Source organism: Uloborus diversus, unplaced genomic scaffold (genome assembly GCF_026930045.1).
Source record: "Uloborus diversus isolate 005 unplaced genomic scaffold, Udiv.v.3.1 scaffold_459, whole genome shotgun sequence".
NCBI classification, from domain to species: domain Eukaryota; kingdom Metazoa; phylum Arthropoda; class Arachnida; order Araneae; family Uloboridae; genus Uloborus; species Uloborus diversus.
The window spans coordinates 19346-38289 of NW_026558636.1; the positions used below are offsets into that span (position 1 = coordinate 19346).

General features: G+C 35.1%; 1 protein-coding gene across 1 annotated transcript; it reads left to right on the forward strand.

Moving 5' to 3' along the window:
* Nucleotides 1-6349: 6349 nt before the first annotated feature.
* Nucleotides 6350-8177, forward strand: LOC129233488 (gastrula zinc finger protein XlCGF57.1-like; the record flags this gene model as incomplete). Its single annotated transcript, XM_054867509.1, has 1 exon — nt 6350-8177. A coding segment is annotated over exon 1 (1828 nt), but the record flags the coding sequence as incomplete, so codon positions are not given.
* Between the last annotated feature and the right edge of the window lie 10767 nt (nt 8178-18944).

Here is an 18944-nt window from a genome sequence, read left to right on the forward strand (position 1 = left end):
AAAGACGTTCCTTCTGACACAGAAACACACGTGTGCAGTGTTCCTGCACATTTGTTTTATTTGCTTTTAAAAAGTATTTATGTTTGGCGGACACTAGAACTATAAAAGATTGGTATAGTTTGTTTTAATTCCAACTTGATTAATCATACGTTTTATTTATTTATTTTTAATTTTAAAAATAATTTTTTGTAAAATTTTTGACATAAACAAAATTTTTTAAATAATGCAAAATTAAATTTCAGCAGGAATTTAATTTTAAAAACTGTTATATAGACAAAGAAGTCTATACTACTATTCCAATAAGTTCAAAATTGATAACGTGCGTGTTGGTGGTTCTTCTTAAAACATAATCGGTACTCGGTAACTCGACTGAGTGGTGAAAGGCTGAGTACTCAGTACTCGAATGAGTAGTGAAAGGCCGAGTTCTCGGCTACTCGGCCAAAGTGCTACTTGATACGTCTCTATTATATTTAAAGGTCTGTAGACCTCCTTTGAACCCGTTTCAATAAGTTAATATCTTTCTTCAGATAGGGAGACTAAAACTGAACAGCATACTCAAAATGGTATTTATTTGATTATTCGCAATAGGGAAGTTGCAACCTATTAAATGTTCAAACTTTGACTATTGGATATTGTTAATTGACCCTCAAAACTAAAAAATTCACCATCGCTGAATTTTAAAACACCGTGATTGATTTTTAATGAATTTTTAAAAATCCACGTGCAAAAGTGCACCCTTCTGAAACGTCACTAGCTTACGTTTTCGGGGCACTAATGAGCAGCCTTCCGCCGAAGATCCCTTGTCTTCGCTACGGACATTTTAGCGAGCTGATATTTTTATTTTTTGGAAATTTAATAACCCTTTTGAACACACTCTGGAGGCCGGATTCGTTAAAGCCCAATCTAATAATCTTCCTAAAGTAACATCTGTGATGGTATTCGAATATTTCCGACAAAATGAGAGGTTTAATGTTCCAGAAACGCAAGGAGTTAAATGCAAGGAGGTAAGCCTTACGTTTCGTCTTCGAAACCAACTGCACGTCCTTCGGCTTCTCCCGCGGCGGAAGAGCACATGACGTCACTTCCTGTGCCATTTGACGTCACAATCACTTCAACTTTAAAAATTAATTTAAAAAAAATACTTATTGTATCGCAAAAATTTCTTCACCTATGATGTTCATACATGTTACTCTATCATATAAAAATAGAATTGAAAAATCGAAAACTTCCCTATTCCAGAGCTCGAATATGCTACCTTGCAGTGATTAACAACACTAAAGAAAAAGGCAAACATTCCATTCCACATGTTTTCTTTGAGGTAAATGACAGGCTTCAGACAGTTTGTGATGTGATGTAATTACAGAAGAATAGAAAAGAAGCCTACCCGCAAACACGATAAAAAATAACTGTCATTCCCTAATCGTCAAAGCAAGTTATAAGTTACAGTGTGTGCTTGTTTTATTATTTTCATCCGCCATTAGACAGTGGCTGCTGCGCCCCCTATAGTTTATTGGAATTGCGAATAGACGATCAAAAATGTTTTGAAATAATAACTAAGAAAGTTTATTTAGAAAAATTCCTTTCTCTTTTTTTCGCCGCACTGTATTAGAAATGAAAACAATAGAAGAGTGATATTCTGCTAATAAATTGTAATACAGTGAATCCTGTGTATAACGATACTGTCTATAACAATAACCTGTCTATAACAATATTTCTCTTGGTCCCAGCAGAATTTTAGCATGAATAATCAAACTGCCTGTAACGATAACCTGTCTATAACTAGAGACGTACCGAGTACTCGGTAACTACTCGGTACTCGGCCAAATTTTGATCAGGTACTCGGCCAATACCGAGTAGTTGTAAAAGATTGAATATTGTTCAAAGCAGATTTTACAATCCATAAAAAAGTGCAAGCATACTGCAATCATTTACAATTCAAATTTAAAAGACAAATTCAAATTTTGAGAATAATGAAGTTTGTTATGCTTCAATGGAGTAAATATTATATTTTAATGCCTCAAAGTTAATGAAGCTTATTTACTAATAATGGGGCAAAAAAGGTGAGTACAGAAAATATGAAATTTTATGTTATTAAATTGATTTTTGTAGCATAAAAATACCTTTTCTTAAAAAAATAAAACGTTAAAAGCACAAATGTGCAGGAACACTGCAGACGTGTGTTTCGGCATTACAAGGAATGCTTTTTTCAATGCACAAAACGTAAGCTTATGGATTTAAAGACATCCGACAAAAGTCGGATTTTTTTACATTCATTAGCTCACATTTTATGCACTGAAAACAATGTTCCTTGTAATATGCAGAAAAACGTGTCTGCAGTGCTCCTGCACATTTGTGCTTTTAACGTTGTTTCATTCGCTTTAAAAAATTATATACGTTTGTCCGACCAGAAGTATAGATTGATATAATTTGTTTTAATTGCAACTTGATTAATTCTACTTTTATGTATTTGTTTGTTTTTAATTTGAAAAATTACTTATTTGTGAAATTATTAACACAAACAAAATCATTTAAATAATGCGTAATTAAATTTCAGCTGGAATTTTGTTTTAAAAACTATTATTTGGACATGGAGGTCTACGCTACTATTCCAACGAGTTCAAAATTCGTCATGTGTGTGTCGGTGGTTCTTTTTAAGACATAATCACCCCAACAGTACCGTTGTAGACAGGTTTTACTGTACTGTTTTTTCGTATTGGCTTGTCTCACGAATCTTTATCATACGGTTGAGTCCAATATAAGGCACGAAAAGGTGCTGCTTTAGTAGCAGAAGAAGTTTTACTCACATTACACCCCTTAGCATGAAATAATAATGAAGTCGCTCATCTCAGTAACAGCCGTTTATGATAAAGATAATAAGTCTGCACCAGTTGAGAGAGTTTTTTTGAGCACTCACGATTGCTTATTGCTCTCACTTGACTGTTTTGGTGTCCTTTGATTTTATTTTCCTGCCAGCATCCTCCTCACCATCACCGTCGACCCGCTCTTCACGATGCTGCTCCTATAGCGAAAGCCCTCTCCAGGTTGCATCCATGTCCATCACACACGTGCATACATACACAACTACACACATGCACGCACACACATACACACACACACACACACATAACATACGCGTACATACAGACACCTACACATACACTCTTAAACCCCAACGTTACTTCTCTTAGCTTTTGAACCTTTCTTTTTTGCTTCTCCCCTGCGTCAAAAAGTAGATTTTATCACTTCTTTCAATTTCTGATAGGCATGCTATGATAAATTGGGTCAGTGAGAAGCAAAGGGATGCAAGTGGCAAAATTAAAAATTTGGAGATAACCAGTACGCATGGTAGGTGAACCAGAGGTCGAAATTAGCATCAGCTACTTAGGTGCCATTGGCAACCAATATTTTTTTCTTAGGTGCCGTTATGCTTTACTTGGTTGCAATTTGCAAATGCGTTCAATAACATGCTGAAATTTATACTAAACTATAATATGCATGAAAACAAGCTGATATATATGTACAATGCATTAAAATAATGCATTGTACATATACATCAGTTACCATACCTGCTAAGTTTATACAAGTACCATAATTACTATTAACTTAATTTAGTGACATAAAACCAATAAAAAAAAATTCTAGATTTTAAAAGTATTAAAAATATTGACAAGATGCAAAAGGATTGCAATCTCGAACACGATACGCAATTTTCCACAAAGTACAAGTTTAGTGTTGGAATGATTTCGAAAATAAATTTATTCATTAAAAAGAAAAACAAACGCAGAAAATAAGTTAATCTGAAGTGGCATGCGACTAATTGTCTAAAAATATTAATATATTTACAAGATGCAAAAGGATTGAAAGGTCAAAAGCGAGAATACACTTCCCGCAAAGCACGTGCTCATTGTCCGCATGTTTTGAAAAAAATAATATATTATAAATTAAAATAAAAAAGAAAATAAGCTAAGCTAAAGGTAGCATATGTAAAAAAAAATTCTAGATTTTAAAAGTATTAAAACATTGACAAGATGCAAAAGGATTGCAATCTCGAACACGATACGCAATTTTCCACTAAGTAAAAACAAGTTTAGTGTTGGAATGATTTTGAAAATTTTTTATTCATTTAAAAGAAAAACAAACGCAGAAAATAAGTTAATCTGAAGTGGCATGCGACCAATTGTCAAAAAATATTAATATATTTACAAGATGCAAAAGGATTGAAAGGTCCAAAACGAGAATAAATTTCTCACAAAGCACGTGCTCATTGTCGGCATGTTTTGAAAAAAATAATATATTATAAATTAAAATAAAAAAGAAAATCAGCTAACCTAAAGGTAGCATATGTAAAAATAACTTCTAGATTTAAACGTATTAAAACATTGACAAGATGCAAAAGGATTGCAATCTCGAACACAATACGCAATTTTCCACAAAGTAAAAGTTTAGTGTTGGAATGATTTCGAAAATAAATTTATTCATCAAAAAGAAAAACAAACGCAGAAAACAAGTTAATCTGAAGTGGCATGTGTCCAATTGCCAAATAATATTAATAGATTTACAAGATTCAAAAGGATTGAAAGGTCAAAAGCGAAAATAAACTTCCCGCAAAGCACGTGTTCATTGTCCGCATGTATTGAAAAAATAATATGTTATAAATTAAAATAAAAAAGAAAAAAACTAACCTAATCGTAGCATATGTAAAAATAACTTCTATATTTTAAAAGTATTATAATATCGGCAAGATGCAAAAGGATTGCAATATCAAACACCGGAACTATTATTCCGAGAAGAACGTGTTCAGTATTGAAAATTGCATTTATGATGTGTTTTGAAAAACAATTAAGCGCAATTTAATAAATATCTTTAAAAATAATAATAAAAATAAAAAAAGCGAATGAACCGCCTGCACTAATCAACAAGAAAACTACTTATTGTTTCGAATCCTGCAGTAGGACAACCATCGATGAATCCAGTATCTTCTTTTTTTCCAAAATCTTTACAGACTTTACATACCATCAGGTCTTCACCCTTTCTTTCCAACCACGGAAACTGCTTTTGCCACTTGATGAAAGTTGCAGCGTTGACACTTTTCCGTGTACATTTAGAAGTCGCATCTACTTCGTCATTATTTTTTTTTTCTATTTCGACTTCATCGGCAATCCTTGGCCGTTTATTTCCGCTAGTATTTAGTGGCGTAAAATATGACTTAAGTTACGTTTACTCATATTTTCAACAAATAAAAAATGATGGTAGCGATGATTAAAGAAAGAAAGAAAGATGAGCGAAATCCTGTGCGAAAAAAAGGAATCCTCGTGCTCGCTGTGCGTTCGTGTTACGACGGGGGGTGGAACTTGAAACATGAAAAAGATCAGACTATCTGCTCAAACAACCCTGAGATGAGTCCGGTTTTGGAGGGGTGGGGCGATCGGGGGTAAACAACACTAAGGGAACAAAGGGGAGAAAAGATTACTCCAGAAAAAGGAGGAATGGAGGGGTGTGCTTGCAATGACACTGGCTGCTACAGTTCGCGGGCGAAGGTGGGGGGGGGGGGGGATTGTTCAAGCTTTTCCGACTGAAAGCGATACTTCCAGGAAATTTTCCGCGATCGCAACGCACGCAGATGTTTTTGGAGACAAATCTTCCGAAAGTGAAAGCTTAGTAGGGGGGGAAAGCTAGGCGTCACAGTGACGACTACGTTTCAAATCGCGGTCGTCAAAATGAAATTTACAGTTGCAAAATACGACTAACGACCGCTAATTTCGAGCACTGCCCCTCCTCTGTCTTGGGGCAAGAGATGGTACTAGTAGCCCTGGTAGGTGCTACTGTGCAGCATGATTTAGAAAAATTTTTTAATGAAAGCCTACATAGGACGTTATCTTTAAAAGCGTTTTACTCAAAACTTGGAAATGTCTACTTACACCCCTTCGTTTCTCACTGCCTATTACGACATTTTAAGTGGGTTGATGTACAAAAGACTTAAACTATGAATGCTTTTCTTATACGTAACTTGCCCTAGAAGCATTTGTGCAGAGCTGTTGCGAGGTCTCCTTAATATCTGTACCTCAGAGTTTCACTGCTTTTTTTTTCGCCTCACTTTCCACTGCTTCAATTTTTCATTATTTACAATATATTCAGTAAGTTACCAGCTCAGTCACTCCTGGGCTGATGAGTGCTGATAAGCACGAAACTGCAGTCATTGGCTGGAATTGACTCAGCTGGCGGTGTATTTCTTGCATTATGTGTTCTCTGTCCTTTATTATGATTTATTTTCTTTTTAGTGTTCGGGGGTGCAATTTTGTCAAATAAACCTACTATTTTTGTTCCCTGCTACCTCAGATATTTGATTAAAATGGAGGGTACTTCAGAATGTAACACCAAAAACCAATGCATTGTTTCAGACCAGCAAACAGTGGAAAAGGTCATTGGGGAACGAAGCCAACTAAATGTGTCAGTTTTGGCTGAAGAGAACCACTGCTCAGAGATTTTTTCTGTCGAGAAAAGACTGAGACTTGAGTCAAAAATCCATAACAAGTCGGAAATATATGACGAGAACTGTGCACCTTCTCCGAGCCTTGATTCTCATTCGATTCATGCTTTCAAACAGAAATATTCGTGTGAAACTTGTGGCAAGAAATTCCTCTCGGCTGGAAGTCTGAAAGAGCATCTGAAAGTTCATACGCTGGAAAAGCCTTATGCCTGCCCGTGTTGTGATTCGTCTTTTGGACGTAGCGAAACCTTGAAAAGGCACGTGAGGACACACACCAAAGAGAAGCCATATACTTGCCAAATCTGTGAACGAAGCTTTGCCGCTCATACCGCTCTACGGTTCCATCTGAGAACTCATGCTAAAGAAAAGTCTTTTGCTTGCGGTTTTTGTGACAAGAGCTTTAGTACCAATAGGTATTTAAAGATTCACAGCCGAATCCACACCGGGGAGAAGCCTTTTGCGTGCGATTATTGCCCAAAGTCATTTAGGTACCAAAGTTCCCTGTCCGGTCATTTAAAAACTCACACTGCCGACAAATCAAAGGGCAAGACGTATTCCTGTATACATTGTAAAAAATCTTTTGCTCTTTTAAAGAGTCTGAAGGTGCATTCGAGTGTTCATACGGAGGAAAAACTTTATCCGTGTCAGTATTGTAATAAGCCGTTTCCTTCTCCTGGTCAACTACAGTCCCATTTGGTTGTCCACACGGGGATAAAGCAATATCCCTGCGGATATTGTGGAAAGAAGTTCCGTCGTATCGGTGGAGTCCGACAGCATGAAAAAATCCACGATGGTTCAAAGAAGCTTTTTGCTTGCGAGCACTGTGACAAGACATTCCTTCGAAATGCCACCCTCGTCGTTCACACGAGAACACACACGAAGGAGAAACCGTACTCGTGTGAGATCTGCAATGTTCCTTTTGCCAGTGTGCCGAATTTGCGAAAACACTTACTGACGCACACGAAAGAGAAACCTCATTCCTGCGAGCATTGCGAAAAATCTTTTGCTTTGAAATGTACCTTAATGAAACATGTAAGGAGAATCCATAAGGGGGAGAAACCCTTCACTTGCGAGCATTGCAACAAGTCTTTCGCCGACAAAGGTAGTCTCGGGACACATATTGGAACTCATAGCAAAGAGAAACCTTTTTCGTGTCAGCAATGCGAGAAGGTGTTTGGTTCTAAAGATGTTCTCAGACTGCACGCAAAGCTGCATGCTGAACAGTATTCTCGTCAGTGCGAGTACTGCAAGAAAGAGTTTGTGACATCATCGCGTTTGAAACGACATTTAAGAATTCACACCGGAGAGAAACCGTTTTCTTGTAAGATTTGTGGCGTTTCGTTTGCTTACAAATCATCTCTGGAGCAGCACGAAAGGATTCATGCCGGGAATCCGCTTAAATGTGAAATTTGTGAGAAGACATTCACCTCTCCTTTCGGTTTGAAACAGCATCAACCACTTCATACTGGTGTCAAACCGTTCTCCTGCGAGCGTTGTGGGAAGAAATTTTATCGGAACGATCACCTGCAATCCCATTTGTTGGTGCATACTGGGGAGAAGCCATTCATCTGCGATGTCTGTGGCAAGACGTTCGCTCATCAGTCACAGATGAAGAGACACCGAAAAATTCACAGCGATGAAAAGCCTTTCAGTTGTGAATTTTGCGAACGGTCGTTTCGTGCGCTTGCTGGTAAGAAAAGCCATCTGAGAGTGCACACCAAAGAGAGACCCTTTGTGTGCGAACATTGCGGTAAATCCTTTGCTCACTGTAATAGTTACAGAAAGCATGTAAGAGTGCACACTAAAGAGTAACACTTTGTGTGTGAGTATTGGGGAGAGTCCTTTGCTCATCGTGATAGTCTCAAGGTGCACATTAGGGTGCATACAAATGAAAAATCCTTTGCTTGTGAACTTTGTGAAATGTCCTTTTCTTGCTTGGATAGTCTCAAGAAACATCTGAGAGTGCACACTGGCCCTTTGTGTGTGAGCATTGGGGTGAGTCCTTTGCTCATCGTGGTAGTCCCAAGGCGCACGTAATGGGTGCACACACTAAAGAGAAACCTTATGCATGTGAACATTGCGAAATGTCCTTTTCTCGCTTGGATAGTCTCAAGAAACATCTGAGAGTGCACACTAAAAAGTAACCCTTTGTGTGTGAGCATTGGGGAGAGTTCTTTGCTCATCGTGGTAGTCCCAAGGCGCACGGAAGGGGTGCACACTAAAGAGAAACCTTATGCATGTGAACATTGCGAAATGTCCTTTTCTCGCTTGGATAGTCTCAAGAAACATCTGAGAGTGCACACTAAAAAGTAACCCTTTGTGTGTGAGCATTGGGGAGAGTTCTTTGCTCACCGTGGTAGTCCCAAGGCGCACGGAAGGGGTGCACACTAAAGAGAAACCTTATGCATGTGAACATTGCGAAATGTCCTTTTCTCGCTTGGATAGTCTCAAGAAACATCTGAGAGTGCACACTAAAAAGTAACCCTTTGTGTGTGAGCATTGGGGAGAGTTCTTTGCTCATCGTGGTAGTCCCAAGGCGCACGTAATGGGTGCACACACTAAAGAGAAACCTTATGCATGTGAACATTGCGAAATGTCCTTTTCTCGCTTGGATAGTCTTAAAAACATCTGAGAGTGAACACTAAAGAGAAACCTTATGCATGTGAACATTGCGAAATGTCCTTTTCTCGCTTGGATAGTCTCAAAAACATCTGAGAGTGCACACTAAAGAGTAACCCTTTGTGTGTGAACATTGGGGAGAGTCCTTTACTCATTGTGGTAGTCCCAAGGCGCACGTAAGGGTGCACACTAAAGAGAAACCTTATGCATGTGAACATTGTGAAATGTCCTTTTCTCGCTTGGATAGTCTCAAGAAACATCTGAGAGGGCACAGTAAAGAGTAACCCTTTGTGTGTGAGCATTGGGAAGAGTCCTTTGCTCATCATGGTAGTCTCAAGGTGCACGTAAGGGTGCATACAAAAGAAAAATCCTTTGCTTGTGAACTTTGTGAAATGTCCTTTGCCCGCTTCGATAGTCTCAAGAAACATCTGAGAGTGCACACTGAAGAGAAACCCTGAAGGTGCGAATGATGTAGGAAAACCTTCACTGAAAAGGATGCTTTAAGAACCTATCTAAGACTGCATTGCTGGAAAGAAACCTTAGAACATTGTGCAAAATCGTTTGTCCAGAAGTCTGCTTTGAACACACATAAAAAAGCCCATTCTAAATAGAAAACTTAGAGGAACGATCATTTTTATTATTAAAGATATGTAAAACTTTTGTTCATGTGTAAAAATGAATAAAAATCATCAACATAATGTCCTAAAAAAGTGCAAAACATCAGTGTAAAAACATTTTCTCAAACTTCAAAGCTAGAGACTCGTACGATTATCCGTGCTGACAAAAATAATTTTTTTTTCCTGAGAATGCTATGCAAACTCCTTTTTCTACCTTCTGATCTGAAGAAATAACTGTACCTCAAAATCGACTGTCACAAGTCCAAAAATTGCGATTTTCCATTTATTAGTGGATGTGTCTCACAATTTTTTACCCGCGTTAAAAGAATGCGCGTCGCAATTTTTGCATGCGCCAAACAATGTTTTCTCTCTCTCCTGTTACGTAGCCACTTGTTACTCTGGCTCTGAGGTACAGGTGTAAGACGTCTAGGTGAAACGTGTTTGAAAGCATTTCTCTCGAGTAGGACTGTTGAGTATTCATATGACTTGCATTACTGGCAGGAAAGTTTTCCTGTGAATGCTGTGAAAAAGCTTTGTCTACAATCTGCAGTTTCAGAATTGTAATTGCACTATGAGTACTAGCAGAATCAGGGTTCGTCGATATATATCCGATATTTATTTTGAAAATACCAGGACATTTTGATATTTTCGATATTTATTTTTTCAACTACGGTATTTTAAATATAAAATTTATATTAATCATAGTAATGTTCTTCATTTAGAGTTGAAAACAATTAAAAAGTTGTGTACTATATTTTTATGATGTACTAGCATTCCCGTACCCGGCATTTCTCGGGTAACAATTAGCAGGGGTTAACAGTGCTTGGTGCACCTAGTTTCGAAAATCCCCTATAATAATTACTTATTACCCATAACTTTTTCTAATTTGAGATTGATCCCGATGTCCCTGGTCTCTTTACATATATGCCTTTGTCCTTAACCGATCTTTAACTGTTATTAACGATCCTTTTAAAGTATTCATTATCTTTGCTAACACAGGCCATCCACATTTTATTGTTACACCTATGTTTAAGCAAGAACTTCTTCGTTTGCAACATTTTTATATTTTTTTTCTGGTGCTAAAATTATTAAGCTGCTTGATGAACTGACTTTGGAGCAAGCTACATAAAATTGACCGTGTGAAAAAAGTCTTCTCTTAAATCGGTCCCTGCTACTTTTAATGTCTGTCCTTGTGACTTATTAATGGTTATTGCAAAGCAAACTTTAACAGGAAACTGCACTCTTCTAAATTCAAAAGGATAGTCCGCCTGTGATGATGTTCTTAAAAACTTCATTTCTAGTTTTGAAAAAATGAAAGCAATAAACAGAAACAGTATGATTTGACTTGAGAAAAGTCTCGAAGAACCACGTGAGAAACAAAAACAATATCAAATTTATAGTTCGCTATAGACCAAAAGTTGAGATGAAGTACTGAATAATGATTTGAATGGAGGAAAGCCTTCGAAAATAAGGTATTTGAATTCAATGACAGGTTTTAATTTCGCAGAAATTAAGAGGTTTTAATTAATTTCTCCCGAACTAATTGAGATTTCGAAAAATCCTTTCTTAGTGGTTACTTTCGTAATCATGCGGACATACCTGCCAAATTTCTAGTCTGAAGCTTCAGCGGTTTCGGCTGTGCGTTGATATATATATGTATATATATATATATATATATATATATATATATATATATATATATATATATATATATATATATATATATCTTAATATATAAAAATCAATGTCCTGAGATAACATATATATATACATATATATATACATATATATATCAACGCACAGCCAAAACCACTGAAGCTTCAGACTTGAAATTTGGCAGGCATGTCCGCATGATTACGAAAGTAACCACTAAGAAAGGATTTTTTGAAGTCTCAATTAGTTCGGGAGAAATTAATTAAAACCCATTAATTTCTGCGAAATTGAAACCTGTCATTGAAATTCAAATTCCTTATTTTCGAATTCTTTCCTCCATTCAAATCATTATTCAATACTTCATCTCAACTTTTGGTCGATAGCGAACTATAAATTTGATATTGTTTTTGTTTCTCATGTGATTCTTCGAGGCTTTTCTCAAGTCAAATCATAATGTTTCTATCTTTTGCTTTCACGAAACTTTGCTAGAAACGACTTTGTGTCTTTTGCTAGAAACGAAGTTTTTAAGAACATCATCACAGGCGGACTATCCTTTTGAAGTTAGAAGAGTGCAGTTTCCTGTTAAAGTTTGCTTTGCAATAACCATTAATAAGTCACAAGGACAGACATTAAAAGTAGCAGGGATCGATTTAAAAGAAGACTTTTTTCACACAGCCAATGTTATGTAGCTTGCTCCAAAGTCAGTTCATCAAGCAGCTTAATAATTTTAGCACCAGGAAGAAAAAACTAAAAATGTTGTATACAAAGAAGTTCTTGCTTAAACATAGGTATAACAATAAAATGTGGATGGTCTGTGTTTGCAAAGATAATCAATACTTTAAAAGGATCGTTAATAACAGTTAAAGTTCGGTTAAGGACAAGGGCATATATATAAGGAGTGCAGGGACCCCGGAATCCTCTCAAAATTAGGAAAAATTATAGGTAACTAGAGGACCGGATAGACGTTGTTCTGTTCAAACTTTGTAAATTGAAAAGTAAAAAAAATTCAATAAACTATCAAGTGTTTGAACCGTTTTGTTGAAAAAAATAAGTAAAAAGAAAAGGTTTTAAGCTGTTGGTGTCAGAATGCGTATATTTATTACAACTTGATTTATCTAATGCCCACTGAACAGTTGTTTTATTAACTAATTTTTCTCCCGTACTTGATGGTTTGTTCTTTCAGCCATACTCAAAGGATAAAAAGCGTCCTCAGATATTAAGTGTAAAAAACTAACTACCCATCTAGAACAAACGGGAAATCCCGTTGCAACATCCCCCATATGAAAAAGAATAAAACAATGAAAAAGATATCGTTTAAAAAAAATGATAAAGGTAAAAACAGTTCTCTGAATAAGCGAAAATCACTCATCCCTCCCCCCCCCCATAACGATGCAAAATAAACGCTTTCTTCAACTAAAATGACTAAAAACTCTTTAAAAACGAAAAGCAACTCCTTGCAATTGGAAATAAATCGCCAAATAAACAAAATATACAATAAATTACATTAACGGTAGATTTAAAATGTAAACAAATGATCACACAACTCTATTGTTTACAGCCAAAGTCGCCAAGCCACCACGTTACTGTAATCCAGCCGATCAGTGAGCGAAACCAACTCCGACCGATTAGCGCTCGATCTTTTGAACGAAAACTTTTTAAACTTCATATATTGCCTATTTTGTTCTTTCCACCAAAGATAAAGATCTCCCACTGCACTGATCTTTCGTGTACTGAACTACCCTGTTGTAATTTATCTGGACGAAAATAAAATTTGTTTCGTCTTTAAATTCCATCATCTTTTCCTTTAATAATGTACTGATTAGTTAGATAATTCTTAACGTATTCTTGACATTGGTGCCAAAACTCAGATGGATTTCAGCCGAGAAACAAATGTTGCTAAGTACGGACGGTACTTTCTGATCATTTGGTTAGGAGAATCTAAAGCACCGATCCGGTCACATGGTTCAACTACGACGACAGAACACACGCTTTGCGTGAACTTTCCAGTACTTTACTTTAAAATATATCACGGGACCTAAAATCGTTGCTTTTAAGAAATGGAAAGCTTCATTCTCTCTCTACGTTTTATCTATTCTCAATTGACATATCACAGTAGGAAATTTCATTACAAAAAGCAGAACTGGCTTTCTTATTGTCCTTTGGCAACAGGTTAAATATTTATTTCAATTCTCGCTCAACAATGGGTTAAAATAAACCATTTGGGAGGTATAACGATCTAATGTTTAAATTTATTAATTAATTAACAAAAACGTTTCCGATTCGATCCATCGCGCTTCGAAACCATGCTTGCACACAAAAAATTTGATCGAAATTGGTCCAGCCGTTTAAAAGCCTTATGGTGACAAACGTCCACACAGAAGATTTTTATATATTAAGATAAGTAATTATTATTACAGGGGATTTTCGAAACTAGGTGCACCAAGCACTGTTAACCCCAGCTAATTCCATAACCCGAGCAATGCTGGGTACGGGAATGCTAGTATTCTATAAAAATTCTTTTGCTTTTGTCATTACAAAAAAAAAAAAAAAAAAGTGCAGTCGAAAACTAAATTAAATAACACAAATGTACACATTTTACGCGATGATGATTTAATAAATATTAAATGTAAGATAACGTACTGAATCTTACTCAGTAAGATAAGTTACTGAGACGAGGAGGGGGAAAAATAGTCAGAAAAGTGTTCCCAAAAGACCTTGAGCAAGCAATCCACTATTATGGAATTTTTCAAAAAATAATGTTCTGAAAAAAGTTACATTTTATAATTTTGTAACATACTTATGATATAGTATATACTAATTATTTGACTATTTTGTTGCTTATTTAGCTTATTTCAACAACTTTTGGCAATAAAATTAAATATTTCCTTTGTATAGCTATTGATTTATTATTATTACATTTTAAGATAAATTGTTTAATTAAGATAATTTTTGTCAATTTAGAAAGGTAAATAAAATTTCCCCGCTTAATCAAATACCCCGCTCTATCGAATAACATTTCTTGGAACCGACAATATTCGATTAAGTGGGGCCGATTACTTGTAATATACATACTAATTCTAATTATTAAACTATTTTGTTGTTTACTTAGCTTATATCAAAAACTTTTTGCCAATAACACTGTCTGTTTCCTTTGCATAGCTATTAATTTATTATTATTATTATTACGTTTTAAGTCGAATATTTTCAATTTAGAAAGGAAAAGAACATTTCCGCGCATAATGAAATACCCCGCTTAGACGAATAATATTTCTTGTAACTGACGATATTCGATTAAGCAGTATTTTATACGATAATGTCATAGCTGTGTTAACTTGTACATCCCTTTTTTTTATTACTTGTGATACCGGCACGGCTTTGCCCGTAGTTGAAAATTAAAAGGTCATTCGGTTCGCCTGTATATTTACAAATAATGGATGACGAATTTCTCGCCAATCGGCTATGTTCATTCGCTCTCCCATTCCACGTCATATTTCGTAATTTACTCGTTCATCTTATGATAATTTTGCTCCGGAAAATGTTCTTAAAATTGAAATAGAAAAAGAACAAAATCGAATTTTCGAAAAAGCGCTTCGAGGCGCACACCCCCATGCTACAAACTAACTTTGTGCCGAATTTCATGAAAATCGGCCGAACAGTCTAGGCGCTATGCGTATCACAGAGATCCAGACATCCCCCAGACAGAGAGACTTTGAGCTTTATTATTAGTAAAGATTATTAACGATTAATTGTGTCATATTAATGTCTTTTTCTTGAGAAAACTTGTAACTATATCCATATTTTAACTCATTTTTTTAAAAGTGGAAAAAACACAACAACTTATTATTTTTCACTCAAACCATAATGATTCGAATCACGAACAGCGTATTAAATATTTGTTCCGCTTTAAAGATTTGTGCTAGTATATATATATATATATATATATATATATATATATATATATATATATTATTTCAGGACATTGATTTTTATATATTAAGATTAATACATCATTAATTTTACAAAGTAATGTAATATGTCATTTTTATTTTATATACATAAAGGGTGTCCCAAAATTAACGCAAGATTTGAATTTTGCCGCCATTTTTGCAATAAATGGTTGGCAACCCTGAAAAAAGAACAATTTGACAGATGAGAGTTTAGGGTAATCAAAAATGGAGCGTTATACGATACAATAACGCGCTTTCATTATTGAACAATTGTTTCAAAAATAATGAAAGTTGAGGCTGGTCGAGCAGTTACTGTTATTGGTATCGCAACACGGTAATGCACGGGTGGTTGTGGGCTTGTTGACATAGACCTTTGAATTCAAATAACCCCATGAGAAGAAATTTAAATCACACGATCTGGGGTGCCAATTCTGATGACCGAAATGAGAGAGTACGCGACTAGGAAATGCCTTATGCAGTCATTGAAATGTTTCACTCTCTCTCTGTAGCTGTATGGTACAATAACACCCCATTTTTACTAACCCTAAACTCTCAACTGTCAAATTGTTCTTTTTTCATGGTTGCCAACAATTTATGGAAAAAATGGTGGCAAATTCAAATCTTGCGTTAATCTTGGGACACCCTTTAGAATTATAAGTGTTATAACAATTTTAATTCACATTAAAAGTGCCTAATTAAATATTAAACGTTGGTAAGAAAAAAAGAAAATGTCTTATGGCTGTGCACTGATGAATGCACATTTTTATTTCTGAATCTTCAACTGTGTAAGTGTAGCTAACAGGACAGAAAAAATTAACAAAACAACTAACGCTAAATTAACTGCATTAAAATTGATAAAAATGTTAAATGAAATATTAGACATAAATTCTGAAAGAAACCTTAATTTTAAGTCTACATATTGTAATAACAATATAAGAAAATAAAGAGTAATTTGAGGATGCATTTACTATTTTGAGGATTTTAGTTTGTGCCGATTGAAAATATCGGAAATTTTCATAAATATCATATTTTCGAACCTTGAGCAGAATACATACTCTTGTGGAATTCGTTTACAGGTTTAAAATTCTTTGAGTACAATACTGATAATTCAAGTGACTCGTGTAACTTTTTAATTGCAAAATAAAAAAACGAAAAAAAAGTCTTAAAGTGTGTTAATAGCCTTTTTTTTAGTTTTATCATGCTTTATATTAGTATACTTTTTTTTAATGAAAGAAATTTAATAAGATTATTCTTAGTGCCAATTTCGAAATTATTTTCATTTTGTAGTCGATAATATAAACTAAACCAACCAAATCTAAAAAATTCAGTAACTTCAAAGTATGCATGCGAAAAAAAAATCATTCATAACATTCTCATTCATAACTTCCTTTTACAAAAAATATTCACTCAAAAATCGGCCTTAATTTTCATTTTTCTCACCCCCGAATGATGTTGAGTTTTTTTTTTTTTCGACCCGACCACACGTGGATATATGCCTAGAAACGTACAGACACCTGAAATATCCATTTTGACGACCCTCGAGTTAATTACAACGAATTTTCTGACGTCCGTATGTACGTAAGTATGTGTATGTATCTCGCATAACTCAAAAACGGTATGTCCTAGAAATTTGAAACGTAGATTCTTAGTGGGGTCTAGTTGTGCACCTTCTCTTTTGGTTACATTCGGATGTTCCTAAGGAGGTCTTTTGCTATTTTTGGGGGAGAAATCATTGTTAATTTTGATGTAAACTGAAGTGGTGTTATATTTTGTCGGACACTTGCCGATATATGGCCAGTCTTTTGGTGCGCCAAGTTTTGTTGCCCTCTTGGCGACAAATTTGGCGATTTTTTTTTATTACTTGGTTTTAATTGGAGTAAAAGGAAGTCATGTGATGCACACATCAGCTCGTTTAGATGCCTTGTCGTAAACTCTACCATTTTGCTGCTTCACGGAATTGATAGGAAAAGTTTGTTCCAGCAAAATATTTTGTTGCATAATAATGAACCTTAATTTGATTGCTGCTTAAACCCTTATTATGTCTTTGACTTACTGCTTAATACCCAGGCTTTGCCTTCTTCTCACAAGTTGAGCCACACCATCATGTCTGTGGTCTCTCGCTGGTGAGATAAATTTACTTTATGTTCCAGTTTATGAGATATCTGTCTCCAGCTCGGTTATTCCCTATTCCAGACTGATGGATCCATAACAAGGAGGAAACTGCAGTCTCTGCATGGGATAACCGAGCTGTATTGCATGTAACACTATCATGTCTGTTAAGTCTTCAAGTAGAAATGCAGTATTTTTTCTACTCACTAAAATTCAAATTACTCTTACTTTTCAACACATTCCAAAACATTTTGATTGTATTCTTATATAAAATGCATATTGTATTCTTATATAAAATCCGTTCTTATATAAAATGCATATTAACCCTTTCACATGTTACAAAGTTACGCTACACACAAATAATGGTAAAAATATTTAGCATTACTTCAGCTAGCAACCGACATTGAAAAAAAAGGGATTAAACTCTGTCGCAAAAAAGTACATGCTCCCAGAAGAAATTGACAGGAATGTAATTGGGTAAGAGACGTGCAAATGATTAAAATTTGATCTAAATATGTTCATTTCAGCCCTTGCGTGAGAGATTTCTTTAAATCCTGGAATGATTTATGCTCCTTTTTTATTCCTTTCTCTTTGTTTTTCGTCTTTTCTTTCAGTTCTGTTCTTTTTTTTTTTCTTGCTACTTTACTGTGGTACTGAAATGGTTTAAAACTTCAACTTGTATGGTCAAAAGAACAACCAGAGCTAGGAACAATAAGGCCATATTTTGTCAGTTTTTGAGGTCATTCGGTAAAATTGAAAACTGCTCTTACTTCATTTCACCAGCAGCGTAAGAAAGGAGATGGTGTCCAGGTCCGGATCCCTAGCTTGAAGTTCAAAATCAATTAACTAGTTCCTGCAAAATATAAGCTCCTATAAAATTAACTCCTATAATGAAAATTAATGTTTTTCTCTTTTAAAAGATGTTTTTCATCATCTAAATCAATTTTATGTAAATATAGTATGTATGCCTACATAACATTTTTTAATCAAATTATGACTGCATTTATTTACATTTTCTTTGCACTTCTTGAATGAAATATTCACTGTCAGGAAAGGATTAAAAACTTGAAGGTTGAATTCCTTCAACTTTTTCAATCCTATCTTGCAGCGAATTTTTGTAAAAATCGTAGAAAATGTTTGGAATGACAAAGTGGCTCAGTATTGGCTCAATAAAGGAATGAAAGAATAAATAATTCTTTATTATATTCCATGTTCAAATGAGCCACTTTATTAATCTAAACCACTTTTTGAATATTTTTGTTCAATCCTCAAACGGTGTATATGTGTATGCTTTTATTATTATTTTTTTTTAAAGTAGCGAAGTAGCGACTACTTTTCAAAAGTAGTTTGTAGCTGCTACATTTTGAAAAAAGTAGTTGTAGTTGAAGTTAACTACATTTGTAATAAAGTAGTTGGTTTTCTCTGTACGAAAAAAAAGTAGTTTTTCCAACCACTGTTCAAACCATGAGTCTACAAACAGGCACACACTTACTATAAGCAAAGCTCTAAATA